The sequence below is a fragment of the Diceros bicornis genome, chromosome 26 (genome assembly GCF_020826845.1).
Source record: "Diceros bicornis minor isolate mBicDic1 chromosome 26, mDicBic1.mat.cur, whole genome shotgun sequence".
Classification (NCBI taxonomy): Eukaryota; Metazoa; Chordata; class Mammalia; order Perissodactyla; family Rhinocerotidae; genus Diceros; species Diceros bicornis.
Genome location: NC_080765.1, coordinates 38,782,481 through 38,809,269, shown reverse-complemented (window position 1 = coordinate 38,809,269; position 26,789 = coordinate 38,782,481). Strand labels below are relative to the sequence as shown.

Sequence of the window (26,789 nt, the reverse complement as noted above, 5' to 3'; positions counted from 1 at the left end):
AGGCCAGGCCGGTAGCTCTCAGAACTGTAAACAAGAAGACCCAAAAGTGGACTGGAATTCATTCTTGTGTGGATCACCAGTGGTGACAGTGTTTGGGTGCCCACCTCCATGTCCAGCTGTCGAGTGACTGGAGTAAAGCATGGTCACTCTTTTACGGAACGCATGCTGGCTGCTTCCCCTTCAGCATTATCTCAGAACCTCCTAGCAGCCCTGTGAGGTATGGACTACCGTCCCCGTTTCACAGATGAGGAAAATGAACCTCACAGAGGCCAAGGGCCTCTCCCAACGTGGAGGAGCTGGGAGTCCAACACAGACCTTATATGTCTGACTCTGGAGCTGTTCCCCTCGGGTGCATGCCCGCCAAGCAGACACTCAGGGAAAGTGGCCTGGAGGTGGCCTTTCCTGTGGGCTGCCCCTCCACTTCCTGGCCTCTGGTTAATGGACAAATCAGCCCCAACCTAGGACTCAAGGGGGTGCTGCTACCAGGGCAGGCCGGCCCCAGGGTGAAAGCTGCTTTCTGTACAAGTTTCTCTGGCTTCTGGGGCCTGGGATTCTGCTTTTTTTCTGCTCTCTGGAAATGCCTGATGGCCACACCAGATTCTGCCCAGATCCCTTTTCCACGGAGCCGCCTCTGCTCCCAGAAAACTGGCTGGGATGTGTGAGGGGCACTCAGGGCACTGATGTCACTGCATACCTGCCGGGTGCCAGATCCGCTGCCCTGTGGGTGGCACACCCTCTGTTGTAAGGCCAAGGGACTGAGGCTCCAAGGTGAAGGGGCTCACCCAGGGAGGGGCAGGGGCAGGGTTTTATTTGGGTCTGGCCAGCTCTGCATCTCCCCTTCTTCTGTCTGCCCCGCCCCCACACCCTGAAACAGTTTTACTGGTGACTGGGATTCCACACTCTGTGCTGGTGTAGTTGGAGGAGGCCTGGTGCCAGCCTTCCCTAGACGTGTGCCTGGGGCAGGTCACTTCGCCTCCTTGGGTCTCGGCACCTCGTCTGCGAAGTGGGGCTGCCTGCATGCAGGTCATGTGACACTAGAGAAAGGTCCTGGCAAATGACAGGTGCTCAGCTGAAGTGTAGTGGCCCAAACCCAAACCCATGGATAACTGAAAACAGGCTGCACCCCTTTGATTTTTTTTTTTGCCTTGCTCTGAAAGCACCAGAACCGTGATACGGGCAGGGGTGGGCTTTTGTTTTGTTTTCTTTCTTTTTTGTTTTGTTTTTTTGTTTGTTTGTTTTTGGGTTTTTTTGAGGAATATTGGCCCTGAGCTAACATCTGTTGCCAATCTTCCTCTTTTTTTTTTCTTTTTTTTCTTCCTAAAGCCCCAGTACATAGTTGTATATGCTAGTTGTAGGTCCTTCTACTTCTTCTATGTGGGACACCGCCTCAGCATGGCTTGAGGAGCAGTGAGTAGGTCTGCGCCCAGGATCCGAACCAGCGAACCCCCGGCTGCCAAAGCGGAACGTGTAAACTTAACCGCTGTGCCACTGGGCCGGCCCCGTTTTCTTTCTTTTTCACATGGAGAGTCACTGTGATTTCTCCACGTGGAGCATCCCACCGAAATGATTGTACTTCCACTCTCCTCTGCTTTCTCTCCTTCCGTCCAGGCCATCCGGGTGTTCTTCATGCTCCGTTCCTTGTCCCTGCAACTGCAAGGGGAGCCGGAGACCCAGCTGCCGCTGACGCGGGAGGAGGACCTGATCAAAGCTGACGACGTCCTGGATCTGAGTGAGTTGGCCGCCCTGAGTCAGGGCCGGGGGTGGGGTGGCAACACTACCACGCTGACTCACACGGCACTGGGAGGGTTGGCGCGAGACCTGCATTTTGTGCTGCTGTTGATCTGTGATGTGAGCTAACACAGTGTGCGTGTGTTGGCTTTGAAAGAAAGGGCCCCAGGTTCTGGGCACCTTGAAGTCAGTCTGCGGCTTCTGTTGTCTGGAGACCAGGTAGAGCTGTGCGGGTGGTTTGCTGAGCGATCCATGCAGAGGTGGGCACAGTTCTAGGATCCCTGCCCTCTGTATAATCCTAGCAGCACCAGTCTGATTGGTTTTGTATATTAAGGGTTTTCTGTATGATTCCAATGATTAAAGGATTCTGCTGCTAAAAGAAAAGAAAGCTTTCAGAAATGCCAGTCACCAGCATTTAGGTAAAGATGAAGGATTTGGAGGCTGGAGAACCAGGTGCTTAGCCTGCAACCTTGGGCTGCTTGTTTAACCACGCAGTGCCTGAGTGCTCTCCTCCGCGACACGAGGCTGAGATTTAAAGCTTGGTCACATTCCTATAACCCTTCTCATATTCATATAGTTCTCTGTTTCATCTGTTTGCTGTGGCGCATGTGCACATTGATGTGCAAGATGGTTTTCTGTTTCTTAAAGGCATTGTGCTATATTAGGACTATTTGGTTATAAGAGACAGAAAACCCAACTTAGGCTAGCTTAAGGAAAAAGAAAGAGGAATTGGCTGATGTCACTGAGAAGTCCAGGAGTAGTTCTGCCTTCAGGCATGGCTGGATCTAGGTACTGAAGCAGTGTCATTTGGAAGCTGCCATGCTCCATCTTGCAGCTCTGCTCTCCTCTATTCTGGCTTCATCCTCAGGAGGGCTTTCACCAGGTAGTGACAAGATGGTAGTGACAGCAGCTCCAAGATCTGCTGAACCTGCTAAGCAGCCCTGACAGAAAGAGAGCTTCTCTTTCCCTGTGCCTTTCATAGAAGTCCAGGGCAGGGCTCTCAGTGGCCTGGCTTGGCTCATACGACCATCCCTGAACCAGTCAGTGTCAGAGGAATCTGATTCACTGATTGGCTAGGCCAGGGTCCCATCCCTGGAGCTGGGAGGTGAGACCTGTTCCTGTTGAACCCCATCAACTGAGAGTGAGGAAGGAGGGGGCCCTTGAGGGAAACTGACAAAGAAGAGATGGAGGCTGGGCAGGCAGGAACAGCAGATGGCCACTCTTCGTCCTGTATGGTGAGGAGAGGCTCGTTATCGTTTTAAATCAGTTTATTGAAACACAGTTTACATCCAATAAAATTCACCAAGCTTTAGTGTACAATTGAATGAGTTTTGACAAAGCTATTCAGTTGTGTGACCAGCAGTCATGATATAGGCCATTGAGGGTTGCCTTTGAGCCAGACGCCCCCGCCCTGCTCTGTATTCCCTTGAGCAGATGATTGAAGCCCCCACAGCTTCCGTTTCCTCACCTGTAAAATGGGGATGATCTTCCTTATGTTACGGGGTTGTTTTGAGACTTGAGTGAAATATAATGTGGAGTATAATATGACCGAACATAGTGCCTGGCATATAACTGTGCTCAGGAAAGTGCAGTCAGTATTCCCCGCTAAAAAAATGAGGTGATGCATATAAAGAGCAAGGCACACTGCCTACACATAGAAGATTCTCAGTCAATGATTATTGTGGGTTTTACCTGGTTGTCTAACGTCTTTTTCTTGTCTTCTTCTTGTTTATGCTCTTTTTTCCTTCTCTGTCTTGAGAGAACAAGGAAGCTCAGTCCCCTCTGTGCCCATCTCCTTTGGTCCTTTCCCCCTTGAGTAATGGTCACAGGGATTTCTGTCAGGGTTTAAATTGATCAAGTTGGCTGGAGAGAACCATAAACCAGTCTTTCTCTGATTTGATTCAAGGAAAGAAAGGGAAACAGCTTGCTTTAAAGGGGCCACTCCATCAGGGCAGCAAGAATGTTTGCATCCGTGAAATGGATTAAATTTTATGCTGCAAACTCGCATTCTTCCCTCCTCCCCCTAGGAATGGCCTGCTGAAAGAAAGGTTAAAAGTATTTCACTTACCAATTTTAATTGATTAGATTGCTAGTTGAGATTAATTGATTAGATTGCTAGTTGAGATCACTTAACTGAGGCTTTTTGGGTAGTTGGCCATTAAGAAGGTAATGGCTGGCTGTCTTTACCCCGCCTGATTGCAAGTTATGTCTTTGCTGGAGAGGGCGCCATCCAGAAAACACTGGGAGTCATGAATTTGTGAGCATGTGGTACTAGAATAAGATATGCTTGTGTCGTTGCATGGCTTTGCTTTTTCTTGGTGATTGCTCTTAAATGCTGCAGCTCCTCACCTTCCACTGGGGAGAAATGAGCGTGCCTTGCATTTCACAGAATGCCTGCTGCGTATGGAAGATGCAGGAAGCCTCCTAACGTGGGTGAAGGCATCCATAGAGCTGACCAGCGGAAGCTGGTGTTGGGGAAGAGGGAGAACCCCCCAACCCCCCTTCCCTGTCCCTTGAGGCTCTTATGGCCAGCCAAATAATTACAAAGGCAGGTTAGCAGGAGAAAATCAAACAAAGTTTAATAATGTGTATACATGGGAGAGACCCAGGGAAACTGAGTAACTCTACAAAATGGCAGAGGTTCTCATCTTAAATACTATCTCATCTTAAATACTACAAAGGAGGATGTTGGGGGTGGGAGTTTGGGATTTCAGAGGGGAGGAAGGCAATTCACACGGAAATGGAAAAGCAAATGTTTGAGAAGGTGGCCCGAGAGACAGAACTTGGACAAGGCTTGTAGGTGCCTTTCTTATCACACCTATTTTACATTATACTATAGTTATCTCCTGGTATTAGCTCCTTCCTGGAACAGGCTTTCTATCTTAAATTCTTTTAGGCAGTGGGGGAGAAGGCCAAAGTTTCTTTCAGAGTCTTTTGTTCTTAAAAATAATCAGGGCAAAGAGACACATTTTGGGGTGGCCAATTCTGATCCCCTACACTGGGCAGGCTTCCTAGGAGCACACTGCTTGGTCTCCCTGCCAAGCTTGAGGACTGAGGGAGAAATGTGTGGGATTTGTGGACTGTTATCTGAGGTGACGTGGTCTGAAAGTCTTAAAGGAATGCCAGCTCAGCACAGCAAGAAGAGGTGACCTCAAGTGTGTTCACTAAACACACACTTGGATAAGAAACCACAGCATGCGAGTCCTCGGGAGCCATCTCACAGGTCTGCTGACCAGCAGCCGGCCTCCGGCCAGGTGTGCCAGGTGAGCCCTGGAAGGGTGGCTTCTGACAGGGAGCATCAGAGAGGCGTCACCCCTCCAGAAAGAAGCAGACTACTGTGCCTAAAGCCTGTTTTGTTTCCGATGGAGAGGAGAGTGATGTGGGGCAGAGGTCACAAACTGGCAGCTGCAAAGGAAGAAAGGAAAGGAGAGAGGAATGAAGGGAGGGAGGAACGAAGGGAGGGAAGGAAGGGAGGGAGGAAGGGAGAAAGGGAGGAAGGGTGAGGAAGGGGAAAGGAAGGGGGATGGGAAGAGAAGACTATACTAGATAAAATAGATTTGACTTCCAGAGAGAGTAACACCATGAATCTCCATAAACCCAGCCTTCAGCTTCAACAAGTTATTACCCTTTTGCTAAGTCTCATTTCATCTGCCCTGCCCTGTCTCTTTAAAATAACCCCTCCGGTACATTAAAGCCAATGGAAGACATCATATTATTGCGTCTATAAATACTGCTCTCTAACAGATAGGCACTTTGGGGTACTCTTCTTAGTTGAATTGGTTGCCACCATTGCAAATCATGAGCTCCCCCAGCCCTAGCAGCCACTGCTCTGGGGGGAGCGGAGGGAGGGGGGGAGGGCAGCCCCCAGAGATGGGGCCTGTGCTCTCCTGTGTGGTGCCACCCTGGCCCCATCGACATTTGACTTTGCAGCCCCTGGAGTAATTGGAAGCGGTCAGCTTTGTGGTGGTGCTCAGGGTCTTAATGCTGTGAGGCTCAGTGGCCTTGCCTTTAAAATGGTTCTAAAAGCTTTGCAAGGAAGGCTGTCAGAGATCAAATGAGATCACGTAAAGCGTGCAGCGCCGGCTCGGCGCACAGTAGGTGCTCAGTGAATGAGCGCCGGCTGTTGTCCCTGTGCAGCTGCTGAATGAGCGAGATGGACTGTGGGGCACCACAGGGTTGGCATTTTCTGCTTGAACAAGGTTTTGAGGAACGTATCCTGAAATATTTAGACCAGTTCATCACTTGTATGATGACACTGGGAGGGAAAGAGAGGCAGCTCTGGCTGCTTGGGCCCAAATGAAGGGAGCGGTACCCCGTCCAGGCGGGCCACCCCTGCACATTCACCAGTGGGTCTACTGACCGGCAGTCCCCAGTAGTGCTCCAAGGACAAGCAGGCTTGGAGAAAAAGCCAGGTTCCTGCCTGGATTGGCATCAGACCTTCTGAAAGGAGTCTTACCTGTGTCTAGATAACAGGGGCGGTCACAGTAGGGGGAAATGCCCCCATTGTCCAAACACCTTAAGGAGATACCAGGCAACCAGGCATCCTCAGGAAACTTCTGCTTTCCTTCCCAGCCTTATCCATGTGGGCACTTGACATTTACACAGTTGCAGCCGTACCGTGAGCTGCACGTGCCTAATCTTGTAGTCTGATTTTTTTAATCCATTTATGAAATACATCCATTCATTCAGCTACTTACTGAGCACCTGCTGTATGGCATGCCCAGTGCCGGGGACCCGGCTGTGAGAGTGAGCTAAAGCCAGACTTGGTCTCTGCTCTTGTGGGGCTTCCAGTTTTGGGGGGACGGGGAAGGACCACGAACAGGTAAGGAAGTAAATGCGCAATCACAGCTTGGTTGAGATGGCTCTGTGGAGGTGATGAACAGGGTCCCATGCTGGAAATAACTAGGAGAAAAGACCTCCTGGGCTGGTTAGGGAAGGCCTCTCTGAGAAGTGCCGTGTGGGGAGGGACCAGAAGATTCTAGGAGAAAATGCAAAAATGAGGCCCACTAGTTAGAGGGAATGGCAGAGGTGAGGCTGGAAGGTGGGAGAGAGTTTGGTGTGTCCTAGGCTCCTAAAGGATGCTGGTGTGGCTGGCAGGAAGGCATGGGGAGCGGGGGAGTCTGAGATGAACCAGATCTCAATCCCAGTGCAGTGGGAAGCCATCACAGGGTTCCCGCAGGACATCTGTCCTGAAAGTGCACTCTAGAACTGGAAGTGCCAGGTCAGACAGTCCTGGCAGAGGCCTGTGAGCCGTGTCAGGGGCTACAGAGGCCATGCAGCACAGTGGTTATGAGCGTGGGCTTGGGAGCCAGACCGTGCCTGGAGTGACATCCAGCTTTGCCGCTTTTCACTTGCCAGCGTATGACCTTTGGCAAGTAACTTCATCTCTTAGAGCTTCAGATTCCTCTTCTGTAAAACAGGAGTTGGTGGGAGGAATAAATGAGTTAGTGTACCTGAAGTGCCTAGAACAGCCTGCCACGGTTGCAGGGAGGCCATTTAGGAGGTTGTGGCAGGATCCCAGAGCCTATGAGAGTAGGAAGGGGGGAGGAGGACACAGTCTGAGGACAGCATTTTGTGACTGACTCACCATGGTGACTTGACTCTGGGTTCTGAGCTTGGGGACAATCCTGGCAGCAAGGGTTGGGGGACGGTGATTCTGTAATCCATAGGGCCAGCCTTGGAGGATGACGAGGTTAGTTGGGTGATCAGATAAGAGGTGCTGGAAGGCAGCTCAGCCGAGATGTCCAGGGACCGGGTTGGAAACCTCTTCACGTTCACGTCGGAAGCTGTTTTTCACGTTATCTCATAGATTTCAGAGTTATCGCGTTGAGTGGCTTTCATAATATTCCATTGACTGAGACGTCTCCTGTAACAGTTCCACAGTTACTGACATGTCCACTCTTGCTCTGTTGTAACCTACATGGCTGTTTCTCAGAAGAGCCTTGTGGCAGTTTGTTGGAATCCTCAAGTGGTCTGTGAGAGAGGGCCCCAAACCCCCAAAGAAATGCCCACAGGTAAGCAGATCTCTGGACTCTGCTCTGATTCCTCACCCAGGCTTGGGTATACTTGCTAGAGTCTAGAGCGTGGAAACTAGCCACCGAAGTATAGAGCAGTGCTTCCCAGGGGGTCCCAGGCCTCGGACTTCACAGCCCAGTAAAATGCCAAAAACAAAGCCCAACAAAGCATCTGGAGTAGATCGCCGACTTGTTATTTTACCAAGTAGTCTTTTATTTTTAAGCCTTTGTGAACTGTCGTTTCGTAAACTAAATCAAAGGATGCTGTTAATACCAGATAGGTAGGAAGGGCACCGTTTCGGAATGAGGGACAGACTTTCCGAGAAACGGCAGTGGCAGCGGTAGTCCCACATACTGTGCTTTAATGGGATGAGGTTAAGAAAAAGTCCGAGTACAGACCAATCACAAGAGTGGAAGCTGGCGTCTCTGTCTTTTCGAGCTCAGTCTTCCTGGGGAGGCGAACCACAGTCAGACGGCCTCTGTACGAGGTGCTGTGAGAGCAGGTTACAGGGTTGACCTGCCCGGAGGTCAGGGAGCCTTCTGAGGGAGTGACCTCCACTGAGGGCCAGGTGTCAGGAAGCGGCCCCAGAGGCGAAGGCCCTGGGGCTGAAGGGGAGTCGAGGAAGATGAGAAAGGGCACTGTGGCCGGAGGGCAGGGGTGAGGTGAGTGGTGGTGAGATGAGGCTGGCCGGAGGGCAGGGGTGAGGTGAGTGGTGGTGAGATGAGGCTGAGGAGAGTGCCTCAGGCCCAGTGTGCGGGCCTAGTAGGTGGATCAGGGATTCGGGGTTTTATCCTAAGAACAGTGAGAAGAGTTTAACCTGGTGATGTGACCAGGTATGTACCTCAAAGGGCCCTCTCTGGGCCCAGTGTGAAGAATAGATTTATGGAGTCGAGGGGCAGCATTATAGCGGGGAGACACATCCTGCAGAAGTGTCCAAAAGATGGTGCGCACGCGTTTCTTGCACACACTGTTTGCCCCAGCGACTTGTTCTCAAGCGCTGCTGCGTTCTGCTCTGTGGCTTGGTACAGGGATTCTTTATTACACAAGGCCCACCCAGTCTGATCCAGCTATTTCCCTGGAGCCTGAGCTATCATGCCTTTGAAGCTGATTATTAACAACAATAATACTATTTTGGTTGTGCTCTTCTCCTGGCGCGGCAGGCTGCTGTGGACTTTCCCTCTACCTCCGGGCTGTTTGTAGGACCTGCCAGGGCCTGCCTCTTTAAGAAGGTGGCTGAGGGTATGGAGGAAGCCTTGGGTCCCAGAAAAATACAGGCTTAGGAAAGGACAGATCTGGCATCCAGATCCCAGCTCTGCCTCTTCTTTGCTGTGTGACCTTGGACCAATCAGTTCAACTCTCTGAGCCTCAGTTCCCTCATTGATAAAACGAGAGCAGCAGTGCCTACCTTTGCAGGATTATTGTAAGGCAGCATGATAAGGTGTATAAAGAGAGAAAACTGCTGGCCCTCAGGCAGATAGGCCCACAGATATAGTTTGGTGTTTGCAAGCAAATTTTATGTTAGTTGCCAGCATTTTAAAATCAGGATATTTTATTGTACAAATCCAGATATCTATCACTTTGAATATGGGACAGTCTGGCCCCTCACCCCTGCATCCCCAGAGGCAGCAGTGAGTTGCCTCTTTTCATGGGCGTGCACCCTTCCCACCAGCTCACCCTGTCTCCAGCCATGAGCCTCCGCTCAACTCCAGACCTGAGCACCCGGCTGCCTGCTCAGCATCTCACGCTCACCGGGAACACGTTGGACCTCTATCTTCCCCACAAACCTGCCTCTCCTCAGCCTTCCCATCTCCCAGTTGGTGGCAGCTCCATCCTGGTGGGAAGAACCTGGGGCTCATCCTTGACTCCCCTCTTTCTCTCAAACTCAACTTCCGATTGGTCAGCACACCTATTCAGCAATTCCCTCCAAATATATCCAGGATCTGACCATCTCTCCAGCTCCACCCCTAGCACCCGGTTTGCCCTGCTATCATCTTTCACCTGGATTGTTGCAGTAGCCTCTTAACCAGTCACTTGCTTCTGCCTTGTCCCCTTCAGTTTACTCTTAACACAGTGTCCAGTGTCATCCTCTTAAAATATGTCAGATCATGTCCTTCCTTTGCTCAAAGTGGCCTCCATCCCGCTCTGACTAAAAGGAGAGACTTTTACAGTGACCTGTGAGGCTGTGCATAGTCTGGCACCACCTGGCTCTCTCTGCTTCCTTGCTGTTCCTGAGACACAGCAGACATGTTCCCACCTGCAAACCACTTGTTCCCCCAGAACGAGCACAGCTGTGCGCACTTACAAAGTCCACAGAAGCCCGCGTGACAACTGTGTTCTATTGCAAATTCTCCATCCGTGTTTGAGTTCGGGCCAAGTCCCCCTCTTTTGTTTGTTGATGAATATGGATGTGAATGTCATGAATGACCCTGCAGCATTCCCCATTTCCCCAGTTCCCAGCCCTCTGCGTGCTTCGTCCCAACGCCCTTGCAGGTGGGAACTTTTAGGCAAAGTAGAAGTCCCTGGCTGTATTCCTCAGATTGCCTAGAGATTCATTTCCAGCAAGAGTATTATGAAGCTCCCCAAGCAAGTTATGTGGTTTGATTGTAAGTCCATGAAAATGTGAGCTCATTGATTTGCTTCTCTTGCAAGGCCAGTGATAGTTTTGTGGTCCTATCTGTCAGTTCTGGAAGGTTGTCTGTGTTGCCTTATTTTGCTGATGGCCCAGTCATTGTCCTGTGCTTCATCCTGGTGAAAATGAGAAAATAGCATAAATAATGAACACTATGAAAGACAAATCCAGAGTGTGGGACATTCTAGAAGACAACTGACTTGAGCTTCTTGTAAATGTAAATGTCATGAAAGACCGAAAAAATGGAAAGGGCCAGGGGTGCTGTTCTAGATTATTGAAACGGAGGAGACATGACAGCTGTCAGTTGGACTGGATTGTACATGGAGGAATAAAAACAAAGTTGCTTTAAAGGACTTTTTTGGCGTAAAATTGGAAAAATTTGCATATAGATTGTGATTGGATAATATAATTAGGGTCATTATTACATTTCTTGGGCGTGATAATGGCATGGTGGTTCTGTGGGAGAATGTCCTTGTTCTTAAGAAGTACAGGCTAAAGTGTCAAGGGGTAAAGTGTCATGCTGCCTGCGACTCGGGAATGGTTCACAGGACAAAAATGTGTGGGTGTGTGGATAGCATGAGAGAGGACGCAAATGGAGCTAAATATTAGCAATTCGTGAATCTGGGTGAAGGACATATGCGTGTTTATTGTAGTATTCTTGAAACTTTCCTGGAAGTTTGAAATTTTTCAAAATAAACGCCTAAGGAAATGGAAGGAGTGAGATCAGGACCTTGAAAATCCAACATTTAATTAATGAGAAGTATAATGTTTAGGAACCAGGGCTCTGGATTCAGAAAGACCTGGGTTTGAAGCCCAGCTGTGTGACCTTAGGCAAACTAGTTAACCAACCTGAGCCTTTCTTCCTCGTCTGTAAAGTGGGGATGGTACTGCCTGCTTCAGGGCTGTTGAGTAGACTGAAAGAGAGAATCCATCAAAAATGCTCAGGTCGGGGCTGGCCCTGTGGCTTAGCGGTTGGGTGCGCGCGCTCCGCTGCTGGCGGCCCGTGTTTGGATCCCGGGCGTGCACCGACACACCGCTTCTCCGGCCATGCTGGGGCTGTGTCCCACATGCAGCGACTGGAAGGATGTGCAGCTATGACACTCAACTATCTACTGGGGCTTTGGGGAAAAAAAATAAATTAATTAAAAAAAAAATTAAAAAAAAAAAAATGCTCAGGTCATCCTGAGCATATGGAGGCTTTCCTAGTAAAAACGGTCATTAGTGTTCATCATCTGGACTACACGCTGGGCACTGAACTGTTCTTCTTGTTAGAAGGTTCTCTGTGGGCATTCTGACAAAGCAAAGCCTCATAACTTTCTGTCCATGGGGTACATTGAAAAGTGGAGGAGGTCACACAGGCCTGTTGATTAGATGGTAAATTTCTTGGAAAGATGACTTTCAGGAAAGTGGGTCCCGGCTGAGGGGAGAAGAAGTGAAACTTGCAGGGAGGCTTGATTCAGACCCACATGGCCCCTTGGGGGCGATTTAGTTCCAGAGTCAGACGTGGAGCCCCGGGGAAGCGGTCTGTTTAGTGCTGATGCTGACGTGGACTCATGTTGACGTGAAACCCGAGAGGCCTGTGTGGGTATGGCATTTGAACCCCCATCTCAAGGCGAGCATGGTTTTGTGGCTCTTTGGCCTGCACTTGCCCACCAGGTTTCGTCTTTAAAGGGAGTATGGTCCCCACCCGCCTGTCGCCCAACCTTGGAACCACTCCTGACCTTACTCCAACCCCACGGTCAGGGGGTCACCAGCCATTCCACCTCTGCAGCTCTGCCCCCTCTCCAGCCCGGGTTCTCTGTGCCCAGTGTCTCCCATGTGGGATCCCAGCCCATGGCCTTGGCCCCCACCAGTCCACCCACCCGGCTGCCTCGTGTCCAGAAGGCGCATCTCGCCCACCATCACTTGCCTGCTTGGGAACTTCAGAGCTCCTGGGCACAGCTGCCTGAGTTGGCTTTGGCCCTCCGTGTCTGCCTTATGCCTCGTTGCATCTGAGCCCACCTGTCTGTGGTGCTGCTTACAGCCTGCCTGCCATTTCCCACCTCTGGGCCTTTGCCCAGGCTGTCCCCTCTGCCAAGCCTTGCCCTCCCAGGCGCCTTTGCCAACCTCCTTCCTCCTCACTGCCGGTTAGGTAGCCCTCCTCCGGATGCTCCCCAAACACACCACAAACGTGCACTGACCACTTTGCTTTTCTCTCTCTCGGGCCCGGCGCAGGGCCTGGCACATAGTGGGCACTTGATGAGAGCTCATTGAATTGACCTGATTAAAACCTTAGCAGTCGCTTTAATTGCTCGTAAACATGGTGCTTTCATTAACATGAAAGTGGCATTTCTAAATATTGTCTTGAGTAACTGAGGCAGTTGGATTGTGAGTTAAAAGAAGGACGTCTGTTTGTTGTTACCATACATTTGAACACTCAGGGTCCCAGTGCAGACTTACCCCCTAATGAAATATACGAAGAATCTTACACCCACCTTGGCGTTTTCTGAAAATGTGGATTGTCTTAATTTCAACAGTGGAGCTATTCTAAATCATTTTACCTAACAGCTAAAATGCTGCTTTTTTTCCCCTGCATGTAGGACCCTGAACTAGGCTGATCAGAAAAAAATCACGTTTGAATTAAACCACCAATTCTCTAAGGGAACGGAAAACATGGAATTAACAGCGTTTCTCCCTCTCTATGAATTAGGCTATTTCTCCGTGTGCTTGATGAATAATGTTGCTGGCCCCTTTTCAGAAATGAAGTAGAAATATGGAGAAATGAAATTTGTATCTTATGAAGTGACTGGAAATGTGATTATAATACAGCTGTCAGTTTTGTTCAAGTGGAAAATTTTTAAGTAAATCCAATTGCAGCATTTGGTTCTTTTAAAGCAGAGTGATGTGGCTGCTTCCTGCGTATTGATTATTTGATTGGTACCTGCCTGCTGGACCTATTTTTTTTTCTCAGTAGCACTCATTGATGTGGTTTAATGTATATTCCTGTAATCTTTCCCTGTTTCATAAACTTACCATCATAATTGAGCTACATCAGAGAGATGTTCTGCTGAAATCTCAAGGTTACCTAATGGCTGTGCCCTCTTTTGTTGGTTGTGTATTGAAGTGGTCCTAGGACAGTTCTGAAAAAGACAAAAATTAATATTTTTTTCCTCTACAAAGAAGAATTTCTACACTCCCTTCTGTGCATCGGGGAAATGAGGTGTTTGGCTAGTAGAGACTGGGTTTTGAGGTTTTTTCTTCATTGCCTATTAAAATGATCATTTCTGCTCAAGGACTCTACGATTTAAGTATTTTTTCCAAATCCCAGCGCTTCCCATGCGTTTGAAAATGGGGCCACAGTTTTGATTTCTCCGATCGGAGGAGACCTGGTGAGTTAGATTTGCTCAAGGAGCAGCATCTTCAGAGGCATGTCACAGCCCTTGGGAAGTGAATGGATTCCGGATACGGCTGCATCTCAGGCTGGCCAGGAGAGCAGACGGGGGTCCGGCTGGTGGTGGGGTCCTGGCCCCAGCATCCTTAGACTCTGTGACATGGGGGTGGCCCCTAACCCTGGATGTCTCTGTACCTCCTGGGGCTGTCCGGAGGCAGCGATGCTGCCTGCCCTGCTGAGCAGTGTCTGGTACGACTTGTTGGGGCCCAGCCAGCAGAGGCCAACAGAGATGCACCTTGAACCTGACAGTCTTTTCCTGTCAATAAACGGATTTTAATCCGTTTTTGTAATCACTCAGGGCAAAAGTCTTAGAGTAGTCTGTCTTCTCTCATCCCTACAACCAAGCTCTCTGCAAATCGTGCCAGTTCAGGCATCAAATAGATCCAGAATCTGGCTCCCACTCACCACCTTCAGTGCCTCCACATTGGTCCAGACTCTGAAACTGCCCTCTGACTGGGGTGCAGCTTTCTCCACTGCCCTTTCTCCACCAACAGCCCGTGGCATCCTTTTCAAGTGGCCAGCAGAACCCTCCAGAGTCCTGCCTGTGATCTACAGGGCCTGCATGATGAGTGCCTCCCCCAGCTCTCCCTCCTGCGCTTCTCCAGTCATAAGGAACACAGGAGAGTCCTGCCCAGGCCGCTGGCTTCAGAGTGCGTCCCCAGCCCCCGCTCTGCCTTGCAGTGCTGCCGAAGCCAGCCTCCTTACCACATCTGGCTGACGGGGGAGGGTAGTAAGCTGCCACAGGAAACAGGAATTCGTGGGGGGAGCAGAGTTGAGGGTTAACGTTGAGTTTCAAGACATCCTTTGCTCCAGCCCACTCGGTGAGGCTGTCTGGGGCTCTGCCTACACAGGGCTCCTCGCTCAAAGCCACCAGTTTCCCGCCCACCTCTAGCACCCTACCCGGCCACCAGGGACAACACAGGATCTGGTGACTGCTCAGGCCTCAGGAGGGGAGGATTGGCTTCTGGCCCTGATACCTGATCAACCACAGAATACCCAAAACAAATCTCTAGGGAGACTGAAGCAGCCACAGGCCTTTACCCAAGGTCCACAACAGAAACAGGCCACCTGCCCTGCACCTGTCCTACTACCCACCGACTCTGCTTTCAGCCATCCTCACCCTCCAGCCAGCTCCCTTCCCCACAGAGGAACAGGAGTGGGGAAAAGAGTCCATCCCCTTCCTCCGCCTTCTCTTAGGAGGGAGATGGGTTCCATTCTGATGAGTGGTGTCACCTGGAATCCTAAGGGTCAAGGCGGAGGCATAAGGAAGCACCTGGAATAACACGGAATGACCACTGAGTCTCTGATTTAAGACTTAAGGACTCTTGGGATGAGAAGTACCGTGTTCTTGGAGACCGGCGTCGTCAGGGCGCCGTAGGCCATCTGGACCAATTTTTCAAATGAATGTCAAAATGTTATTTGCTCTGCCGAGCTTTTAAGAAATGTACAGAATACCGATCTTGGGACATTTAAAAGCTTAAATTTTGTCATTTCACTTTGACCTGCCTGAAAATAGAAGTGAAAATTGCTTTGCCATGCTGCCCTTTCATGCGGCTACCCATCAGAGGAACTGCTCTTGGGGCATCTGACTTGCCCCTAACTCCATAGGCCAGGGCTTGGCCATGGGTGGTAGAGGGCAGGCGAGTTCTTGCCTGGGGCTCTCTGTGTCAGAAGCGGGCAACAGCGGAGATCCTCAACCCGTCTTGTGCCTTAAAATCACTTTAGGATCTTTGAAACTATCCATGCCCATGCCCCGCTCCAGAAGGTTCTGATTCACTTATTCGGGAGATGAGGCTCTGGCATCTCTATTTTTAAATGCTCCCTAGAGGATTCCATTGTGCAGTCATTGTCGAGAATCACTGAGTTGGACAGAATGAGGAATATTCTGGAACTTAATAGTCAGTCTCCACTTTGCTGCTCTCCATGAATTCCAGCTCCCTCTTGGAGCTCTCCTTCCCAGCCTCCTAATTGACCGGACGTTGCCAGGGAGGTGCCTTTGGTGGCATGATGCGGCAGTCACACCTCTCTCTAGGTTCTGAAGTCCACTTCCAAGGTGGAAACCTTGTGTCGTCCAAGTCACCCTTACAAATCCCTTGGGAAGGTGACATGTAGGACAGTGACATCTCTCAACAAGTCCAACGCAGCCGGTGTTCACTCCAGGGCTGAAATAGACCTGTCCTTGAGCACCCACGGAAGGGAACATTGGCCGCGTTGTGTGAGCGTGGGTATCTTTACCCGGGAGAGTCCAGCTGAGCACTGTGAGGGGCACTCGGGAGAGGCAGGAGGAGCTGGCCCGTGAGGGAGGCAGAGTCCCCCCTGCTCCTCAGGCTGACTCGGGGCTTGTGCTCCTTCTGGGGGGTGGCAGCCAGAGTAGCCTGTAGTATTGAAGCTGTTACATCTCGCTCCTCTCTTCCTTCCGGAATGCGCACAGTTGAGTTGGTGTAAGTTAACTCTGCATGCTGTGCCTCTGCCTTAGTTGAAGACAAATCACTTCGCCTCTCAAGCCTGGGCACGTTGTGAGAGGAGAGCAAGGGCCTGGGTGGTGGGCTGGGCTTCCTGGACCACCACCCCAGCCCAGCCCTGCAGCACCCCAGCAGCCACTGAGCTGCTCTGTGCTTGCCTTATTCATGATCGACGCGGGCTGAGCGAGAGTGACCCTTGCAGAGCTAGTAGTCTTTACAGCACTGAAACCCCAGCCCATCCCTAACTCTCTGGTTGTCCTGAACCAGCCAGTTCTGGAAACAGCCTGTGCTGCTTCAGAATTGTAAAAATGCCTCAGGGCAGAAGGCAGACCAGGAGGCTCGGAAGTCAGTAGGGCTGAGTCCACCTTTCCAGGTCTCCTGACTTTTTAAGTCTTTTGCCTTTAATTAAAAGCTGAAAGTTCTCATCCTGTCTTCCCTTCCTTCCTCCCTTGGTCTGCTCAGGGCCACCATTTTTTATACCAGGGTCAAGGTGAGATAGCCCTTTCCTCTCTCTAATAAATCCTTGTGCAGAAAAGCCCCATGCAACCTCCTGGTTTTCAGCTTGGCACATCCGCATTATCTTTTGCATTCATCTGTTTTCCTTACCCATACCCAGCCCTTCAAGTTTTATAATATGCTTTGCGTTTTTCTAAATGCAACCGGGGTTTTCCAGAGCTCTGCAAAGCCAGGAAATATGCATGTCATTTAAATGACTCCAGTTAACCTTTAGCCTTTAACTGGTTGCTCATAAAACTTGCCTCTCTCCCGGTGATGGCTGCATTCTCCAGAGCAGCAAAATTGATGAAAATCTATACCTTTCTTTGTTCCTTGCTGGGCCCCTTTCCCTTTGCTGCCTTCACCCCAGTGAACCCCGGCACCAGACTCTCGTAGAGGAAGCTGGAGGTGGGGAAATGTGAGTCCCAGGCAGTGTCTAGCGAAGGTTCTAGGCTAGATTTATGCAGCCTTGTTGCCACTCCCTGAGGTCTCCCTCAGCCCCTGGTTTCAGCTGCTTCCCTTCCTGTTCCGGCATCCTCTGCTGGATCACACAGTAATGATAATAGATACCATCTATTTCTTTTCTTTTTCTTTTTTTTTTTTTTTTTGGTGATGAAGGTTGGCTCTGAGCTAACGTCTGTGCCAATCTTCCTCTATTTTGTATATGGGATGCCACCACAGTATGGCTTAATGAGTGGTGTGTAGGGGTCTGTGCCCAGGTTCCGAACCCACGAACTCCCGGCCTCCAAAGCAGAGCGCGCAAACTTAACCACTACGCCCTTAGATACCATCTATTGATCCATTTCCTCAGGCCGGGCACTGTTGTAAGCATTTTACATGGGTTAACTCATTTAACTCTCACACCCTGGCCAAGCAGGTCCTGTTATTACTCCCATTTTACAGATGAGGAAGCCAAAGCACAGAGAGGTAAAGTAACCTGCCCAAGGTCACACTGCCAGGAAGTCAGGGAGCCAGGACACAAACGCAGGACTCACCGCAGAACTCATACACCTGACTCTGGGCTAGGACTCTTCCGCCCAATTACTTACCCGCTAACACATCCACTGTTCATCCATCGTTTAGTGAGTGGTGGGCACTGTGCTGGGTGCTAGAGATACAGGGAACAGTAAGACACAGCCCTCCCTCAGGCAGCAGGTGTGTCCTGGCAGGAGTCACATCAACTGGTAGATGGAGGTACTTTGATGGAAACTGTAAGGTACAGCGGGGGGAGCAGAGAGCAGTTGGCCTTGCTGGGGGTAGGGAAACGGGGAGAGGAGTTGCTCCTGAAGGCCCTAGCTTTCAAGCCGAGTGTTGTTCTGAGTGGGCATTCAGCAGGCACACAAGCTGGACAAGAAGCTTCCAGGCAGGGGGGTATCCTAAGTGAAGACACAAAGGTGCTTGTGACGACCCTGGTCAGCACCCCAAATCTAGAACACCGGGTGGTGTGTCTTTTTCCTGTTGCTGCTGTAACAAACGTCTGCAAACTTAGTGACTTAAAACAGCACACATTTATTATCTTACAGCTCTGTAGGTCAGAAGTTTGACGTGGGTCTCACTGGGCTAAAATCAAGATGTTGGCAGGCCTGCTTTCCTTTCTGGAAGCTCCAGGGAGGAATCATTTCCTTGCCTTTTCCAGCTTCCAGCTGCCTTTATTCTTTGGCTCATGGCCCCCTCTTCCATCTTCAAACCAACAATGATGGGTTGAACCATTCTCATATCACATCACTGTGACCTCCACTTCTGCTTCCCTCTTCCACTTTTAAGGACCCTGTCTGATTAGATGGGGCCCACTGAGATAATCCAGGATCTTCTCCCTGTCTCAGGGTCCTTAATTTAATCACATCTGTGCCATCCCTTTTGGAAGGTAGCATTTTCACAGTTTCTACGGATTGGAGCATGGACATCTTTGGAGGCCATTATTCTACCTTCCATGGATGGGATGTGGAAGCTGGCAGGAGGTGGGGTGGAGACTCTGTGTGACACCCTGCAATTGAGGAGTCCCTGAGACCAATGGCAATTGGATAGGCTAGGGACAGTTACCCCTCCAAAGCTCTTGGGTCATGTGACCAGACCCTGCCTCCCACCACATCCGTGGCAGATCCTTCTGATCTTTTTGCCCTATGCAGGGCTGAGGCATGCCCAGCAGGGCCCCACTTTGGTGGTACAGGTTAAGACTCGTCTCTCCATGCCTTCTCCCTTCCTGCCACCGTCCCCAAGATGTCCCTGGTCTCTGCCCACTGACATTCCCCAAGTTGCCTTCACCAGTTCCGGACACCTAGCCACTTCCTGCCTTTCTTGCCAGTCTTCTCCATCCTTCCCCTGGGTTCCTGCTGTGAAGGTTCTTCCTGTGGTTGGTGCTCTACCAGGCAGCTCAGGCTTATTGCTTCCCAAAACTCTCTGTTTTGCCCTAAAAGGCTCAAACGTCACCCTCCATGGCCACCTGACCCCCCAAGTCCTGGACCACCTCCCACACACACAGACACACACACACAAGGCACCGCTCCCTTGGGTCCTCAAGCCGCAGGACCTTATTGTTTCTTCTCACACACCATTAGTCTAGGACAGTGGTACTGAGAAGGAGGTTCTCTCTGGCCGATTTTGGCCTGGAGGAGTTTTAATCAAAAGCCCTGGTTTGGTTTTGAGAGAGACCTTTCTCCAGGAAGGGATTAGAGAGTTCCAGTTATTAAATGGTCTGTTGCAGAATGTTAGTCCTTGACTAAAGTGGTTGGATTTAAAAATGAAATAAAATTGGGCCGGCCCCGTGGCTTAGCGGTTAAGTGCGTGTGCTCTGCTACTGGGTGCCTGGGTTCGGATCCCAGGCATGCACCGACGCACCGCTTCTCCGGCCATGCTGAGGCCGTGTCCCACGTACAGCAACTAGAAGGATGTGCATCTATGACATACAACTATCTACTGGGGCTTTGGGGGGAAAATAAATAAATAAATAAATAAAATTAAAAAAAAATAAATAAATAAAATAAATGCGTTTTCTGGTTTTGTTTTGCTTTTTTTTTTCCCCCAAGAAATGAGAACATTGTTGACCATGATGGAAAACATTCTGATTCAGGCCTTAAGTGTATGTATGAGAATTGAGGTTCTGCAGAGTTCTGCAGATGCCTCCCTCAATTTTGATGGCTCTTGTTAAAAAACAAACTGTGTGTGTGCGTGTGTGTGTGTACATATGTGTCTCTGCACGTGCACACATACGTGTATGTATGTAGCCTGAAAGCACAGTACCTCGCTTTATGGAAATCCAAATCCACTCATTTACAGTCACTCAGCCTCGGGACCAGCGACTGTGGGCTCATGAGTGGTGCTACTTCCCCATCCAGGCCACCCTCCCCAAGACCCCGGTCCAGGCTTTCACTTCTCTTCCTGCTGTGAAGAAAGTGTTTCTCTAGAAAACAAGTGACAGCCTGTGCCGCCACTCCCTATATGATATCGTGTGACACCAAAGACAGGAACTCGTTTGGGTAAAAACTTGGGGGTTAAAAATGAAACTTGACAAGGCTTAAATCCTGATGGGTTTACTAGTGAATTGGGAATGAGTACAGTTGTGCGTCACTTAATGATGGGGATATGTTCTGAGAAATGCTTTGTTAGGCGATTTTGTCATTGTGTGAACATCACAGAGTGTACTTACACAAACCTAGATGGTACAGCCTACTACACACCTAGGTTCTATGGTACTAATCTTATGGGACCACCATTGTATGTGCGGTCTGTGGTTGTCCAGTATGTTGTTTTGTGGCGCGTGACTGTAGTGTGTCTCGGCAACCAAAGGGGCTCTGCATTTGTTCAGCAGCCATTTACTGAGGCCCTGCTGTGTGCCAGGCCCGGGCCGGGCCCTGGGGATAGAGATAAAGGGGCCCTGCCTCTTGTGTCCCTCTCTTCAACTTTCTCTCTCCTCTTGAAAAGAAAGGGACGCTTTCTTCCTAAGTCCAGACTCACTTGCAGCTGGGTCCAGGGTAGCAGGTTCCTCCTGCCTGGGATATAAAGTTTTAAAACTTCCATATTTGGTGAGTCTATATCCTGGTTTTGTTGTTTGGCTGTGTGTGGGTGTGAGATTATGTTTAGCTCTGAAAATTGTGGGAGGTAGAGAGCCAGCTGCATATGGACGGCTTCTCTGCCCAGTTAGGGAGAAAGTGGGAGCTCCCTGTCGGGGTCTATGGTTGTAGCTCCTCCTCCAGCAAATCTTTGGTTTACCCTCTGGAGCCCCAGCCCTCTCTCCTGACCTGGGGAACACTCTTCTCCTAGCCTCTTCCTGTCTGTGGAGCTGCTCTGTTGGCTGAGAGGGCCGGGCAGGCCATCCACTGGGAACCTATCTCGGAGTTTGCCATTCGGAAGGAGCAGGGACAGCTCTGATCTGCCATTGTGTGTTTTTACCAGGGTTGGAAACCAGCAGTAGGCTTTTTCCTCTGGTCAAGGAGGTGAGGGCAGGGGGCACGTGGCCCCTGGCCCCTTTCAGCAGCCACATCCAAGCTCAGCTCTCCCTTGCTAGTTTCTCTGTTCAAGGCCCGAGCCCTGTGGGCCGCAAAGGCCTGCACAGTTTGACCCTCAGCCTGCTCTCCAGCCACACTGCTCACTCTGGGACCCAGCGGCGCCACCCTCTTTCAGTTCCCTGACCACGCCTCACATGCTCCCCTCTGCTTCTGACCCTTGTGCAGGCTGGTCCCTCTGCATAGGATGCTCTTTCCTGCCGCCTTGGTCCCCTTTACTTGGCTAACTCCCTGACATCCTTCAGATCTCTGCAGGCAGCCGACTTCCCAGCAGAGAAGCCTACTTCCCACCTTTTCTGACCACCAGATCTCTCTTCACAGCATCGCTACCGTTTGTAGTTTTCTATTTTCACGCGGTTGATTTGTGTGGGCATGAAGCTGAGTGGGGGCAGAAACCCTGACTCTTTTGTTCAGTTGAATTCTAGGGCTGATAGCATGGTAGGTACTTGGTGAAGAGTTGCCAGACGTGAATGAATGGAAATGAGAAAGTGGCTTAGGAACTGAGCCCATAAATGAGGACATTGGCTTTGTTTTCAAAAACAGACCATGATTCCAGGGCCCACGGGCATTCTTGTAAAACTCGCCATTCTGACAAACATCTGACATTCGTCCTCACGTGGCGTTGGTCTCTCTTCTCACTGGGAAGTTGGAATGAGATCAAGACTTGATTCGAGGACCCAGCATTAGTCTTCTGAACTTGCCCAGCTTTATGAGTCATCTGCATTGTGGAGGGAGGGGATCTGAAACCCTAAAGGTCAATCAATACGTCAAAATATGGAGTAAATCACACCGCGTTCTACCTGGTGCTCCTTCTAGTCCCTTGAAACGCCTGCCCTTGTGCAGCTCCCAGGAGTGCTGCTTAGGAAGAAGCCGCCCAGGCAAGGATGGTGATTACCTCGAGGAAAATTAATACCGTGCCATCAATTCCGGAGGCAGAAAGGGCCCCTGGCCAGATGGCTGTGCGTTGGCTGGAATAACTCACAGCCGCTGTGGGCCTGGTTTGGGGAGCCTCTCCTGGCCCTGTGTATAAATCAGCAGGCGTTCTGCGGAGAGCCAGCGGTGCCTCTGTCGGGGGTGGGGAAGGGAGCCAGCCCCAGAGGCCCTCTTCCCAGGAATCTGTCATTGTCTGAGGGGTTGAAAGGCGCCTCTCCGACACCTGTCCTCAACCAGGACCAAGCACTGGACTCATTTGAGGACAGGGCTGCGAAGTCCACGTCCTTGTCCCCCATAGGATCATGGGAAGGGGCTTTTTGCCTGGCTGTCAGAGCGAAACATGACAGACCCATTTTCACGCCGCAAGCCTTAATTGGATGGTCAGAGGGCACATCTGGGGCTTATAAAAAACAAATGGCAGGACGATTTTAGTGAGGGAGAGAAAACTTGCCTCAGATGGAGTCCCTGGGGATCGAGATGCGGGGAGGCGGCAGGCTGGTCACAGACAGAGTTGGGCCAAGTCCCAGCTTTGTCCCTCGCTATGAGGGAGCCTCAGCCGCTCTCTCCATCTTTACAAGTCTGTTTCTTCATCTGTAAAATGAGGATAATGAGGCCCAACACTATAACATAAAATAACATGAGGCTGTAAAGAGGATTTGGTGAGAAATGCCTTTAAAAATATTTAGCACAGTGCCCATGTGTTACAAGCACTGGCAGTCGTCACTACCCCCTGTGGTCTTGGGTTGCCAGAGCCGAGGACAACCTCATGTTTTAATCTTCAGTGGCTTCGTCTCACTCTCTGTGGGACCCCAGTCCCAAGTGTGGTGTGCTGTATTCGTCAGGTCTGGCCAGGCTGTGCTGCAGGAACAGACTAACCTCCGGGGCATCACACCACGAAGATTTATTTCTTGCTCACTCTGCTTGTCCCACATGGGTTAGTGGCGTGCCCCCTCCCCACGTCACTCAGAGACTAGACTGTAGCTGCACACCTGGCACACTCCCACCTCCTCAGTGTGAAGGGGGGAGGAGTGAAAGAACTGGAGGGCCACGCCCCAGCTCTCAAATGCCAGCCCTGAGGGGACACGCTCTTTCTCTCGGTGCCCCCATGGCCTCACCAGACTGTCGGAGGTGGGGAAGTGGGGGAGGGCCTGGCTGGTGAGCAGTGAGTCTCGGCCACGTGGGTGAATGCATATCCTTTGCCTATGCCCTAGGAACCTCTTAGTTCAGCAGCTGGCATTTGGGGGTTTGGGGATCAGGAGCACCCCCCCCCCCCCCACTGAGCCAGAATGAAATCTAAGGAACAGTCAATGAGGGAGGAGCAAAGGCTGAGACTGAAAGGGAAAGGGAGGAACTCAATGAATTAAGGCTTTGACCGATCTCAAGACGTTAGGCAAAAGCTGGGCTGGGCTGGGCTGAGATGGGGCAGGCCATTTGGGGAGCAGGGGTTGATTTGCAAATGGTCTTGTCCCAGTATCAGTAACATACGTGGGCCCTACTCTGTGAAAGGCGCTTCAGGGAGCACTTTTTGTATTAAGTGAAAAGAATCTCGTGGACTCTTCCTGCACCTCTGAAGCAGGTAACGTCTTCATCTTACGTCTTTGAGGGCGTAAGGCTCCCAGGGGTCACGTGATCGGCCCAAGGATGCGCAGCTGGGATGTGGCAGAACTAGCCTCGAGCCCTGGCTGCCTGGCCCCCAGAACCCCTTGCTCTTCTGTCCAGGGCCAGGCCTCTGCCCTTGGCCCTGCCCAGGCAGACTCAGGCAGCCCTTAGCCAGAAGGTCCAGAGTGTTTCCTGTTCAATTACTGTTGCTGATGCTCCAGGGCCATTCTCCATGTACTACTTTCAGCTGGGGGGATCGGGGGGCCTTGATGGGGAGCAGGAAGGGCCCCGAAGAACCTCTGGGGTGTTTTCTCACACCCAGAGAGCTGCTGGGAGAAGGCCGCGGTGACCCCCGGCTGGGCGGCTGAGGAAGCTCAGTGCTCTCAGGGTTTTTGCCCTCTGATGCACAGCTTCAGGCTTGAGAGTGTGCCCACCACCCCAGCATGGGCCGAGACTTCTCCAGAGTAGACTGGTGGGCTGCTAGAGCCAGTGCCCTGCAAACCTGTCCTTTCCAGAGGCCTGGGAATGATGCAAGATAACTTTGGCATTGGCTGGAAAATGGCCCACACTTAATGCCGTCTCTGCCCCTCACCCACCCATAGAGTGGGCACCCGTCCTGGGCCCAGTCAGGTTGGGGTCCTGCCATTGAGTCAGTCAGTTCATGTTTTCCTTTGCTGTTCAAAGGTCACCAAGTGATATAGCAACACATTCACATGGTAAAAAGCTCATAAAATACAGTGTATAGAGTAAAAAGTGAAAGAACCCCTTCACCCCTCCCCAGCCGTCCTGTAGCCCCTCCCCATGCCCGCCAGCCTTTCCAGCAGTGACTCCCAGCTTGGTCTGCTGTGTCTCCTTCCAGACCCTCTTTTCTGCACCTGCACACATGTAAGTTCCTACTCACAGACACAGACTTTGTCTTGTTCACCACCATCACCCCAGCCCAGGCACGGGGCTGGCACTCAGTAGGCACATGATAAATATTTATTGAATGCATGACTATCCCTGTAGTTTTTACACAAATGGCATTATATACATCTTGGTCCATAACGTGGTTTTTGCAATTAAAAGTGGGGCTTTCCTTTTGTCAGGACACATAGGTGGAGCTTATCTGCACGTTATCGCGTGAAATGGAAGTGCCCTCAGTGCCTTCCTTGTGTGGCCACCTCCATTGATGGGCATTTGGAAGGCTTCCGGTTGTTCCCCATCCCAAAGAACCCGGGGCCTCATGGGCAGCTCTGTTCACAAATGGTGTGCTGTGGTGGGAGGAGTGCTGGCTATGAAGTCGCTGGCTTAGAGGTAGGAATCTTAATATGTATGAGAGCTGTTATCAAATTGCCCTTCATAAAGTGGCTACACCCATGGGCCTCCTGAAGCCTGTGCAGGGAAGCGCCCATTTCCTCCCCTCCCCCCGACTGACCACCGTCGGCCTCTTTAATTTGTGCCAGCGTGACGGGCAGGAGCACAACTGTCTACCAGGCATTGTCAGCCTGGTTAAGTAGTCAGAGGGGCTGCAGGAACTCCGCCCTCCAGACCCCCGGTGGCTGGGGTGAAGGGTCCAGCTCAGGGAAGAGTGCGGGTGGGAATGGCAGGGCAGCTTGCCAAGAAGCATCGGGCTGGGCTTGCTGCTCAGGTTCAGCCCTCCCAGCGTCTCCTGTGGGGCTCCATCCAGACCAGTCGGCCCTGTGCTCTGCTTCGTTTTTCCCATGCCCGTCTTCGCTCATCAGAGAGGTGCCAGAAGATTCCTGCAGTGGGAACTCCTGCCTCCTTCACGCATGTTTAGAGGACACACGGCTGGGTTCTCTCATCCTTCACACTCAGGGTATCTGTTTAGACGTTCCCAACCCTCTGCTTGGCAGTTGTTTATTCTAAAATAGTACCAGAAACATGCTTGCTTAGTTATTTGGTTCTCTGCCAAATCTCCATCGTGTAAAACAGTGCATCCCCTGCATGGTTCCTCAGAAGAACCACGGAAGAGGGACCTGCCTCATAAGACTCAAGCTTCACTAGTTGCGTGGGTGACCCATCGTCACTCACTTCAAAAATTCTTGGCTTAAAGAAGATCTTTAAATGTTTGCAGATTCACTGAATGATTCTTAGGGGCTGGTGAGAAAAGGGACCATGGGGCACCCAAACTGGAATTCGCACATGACGAACATCCTCAGGGAGCAGAGTGTGATGCGAGTGGGCATCTGAAATAGTGCATGGAGCCTCTGTGTCTCCGCAGGGGACCATTTTATTACGGCAGCTCTTCCAGTAACTCCCCCCACCTGCCCATCCTGCCCCACCGCCATGGAGTCTGTAGTCCTGTGCCTTAGGAGGCTCTCATAGCCTGTGCTTTTACAGCTCCCAGCCTCCTTTCTCAGGAAAGACATGAGGTAAGCAATCTCCCTCCTACGTTTATATCTACCCCACCTTGCACCAAGAAGTGCTTCTATGAAAAGAAACCGGAGATGATAGCTCGTGTTGAGAAAGGTATCACATATTCTAGAGGGTGAAAGGTCGGTCATATGTGGCTTTCGCTACAAGCTCACTGGCCTGTTCAGTGTCAGCCACTCGATGAAGAAGGCCCACTTTGTGGGGGTGCTCCAGGGTCTGAGAGAGCAGGGCCAAGAGGCCGGAGCACGGCTCTGGAGGGGGGAATTCCGGCCCGTCCACTTGGGGTGGGCAGAGCTGTGTGCCCCAGGCAGCTCCTGCACCCCTGGGGCTCAGGGCCTCCTGCCCACCTCTGCAGGGCTGTCACGAGGGACACCGCATAGGGAGGGGCCCTGGCACAGCAGCAGGAAGAGGGAGAGGGTAAGCAGTGTGCCCCAGAGGCCAACCGCCGGCCCTTGAGCCAGCTCTGCCACTCACCCGCTGGGTGACTTTGGCAGGACAGTGAACATGAGCCTGAGGTTTTCTTCTCCTGGAAAATAAGGAGAGTTGTCGGGAAGGCCCTGAGCATAGTGCCTGAAACACAGCAGGCCTCTAAGAAGCGTGAACCAGAGGTTTATGCCTGAGGC

The 26,789-nt window shown here is 51.1% G+C and overlaps 1 protein-coding gene across 7 annotated transcripts in view; it reads left to right on the top strand.

Annotated features, from left to right (window-relative positions):
* The window catches only part of CLEC16A (C-type lectin domain containing 16A), a 215,440-nt gene that overhangs the window by 109,712 nt on the left and 78,939 nt on the right, over positions 1–26,789 (top strand). For all 7 annotated transcript variants that reach the window (XM_058570052.1, XM_058570053.1, XM_058570051.1 and 4 more), the window contains exon 18: positions 1,609–1,729. In XM_058570052.1, coding sequence (XP_058426035.1) covers positions 1,609–1,729 — 121 coding nt within the window. The remainder of the gene's footprint in view (positions 1–1,608; positions 1,730–26,789) is intronic.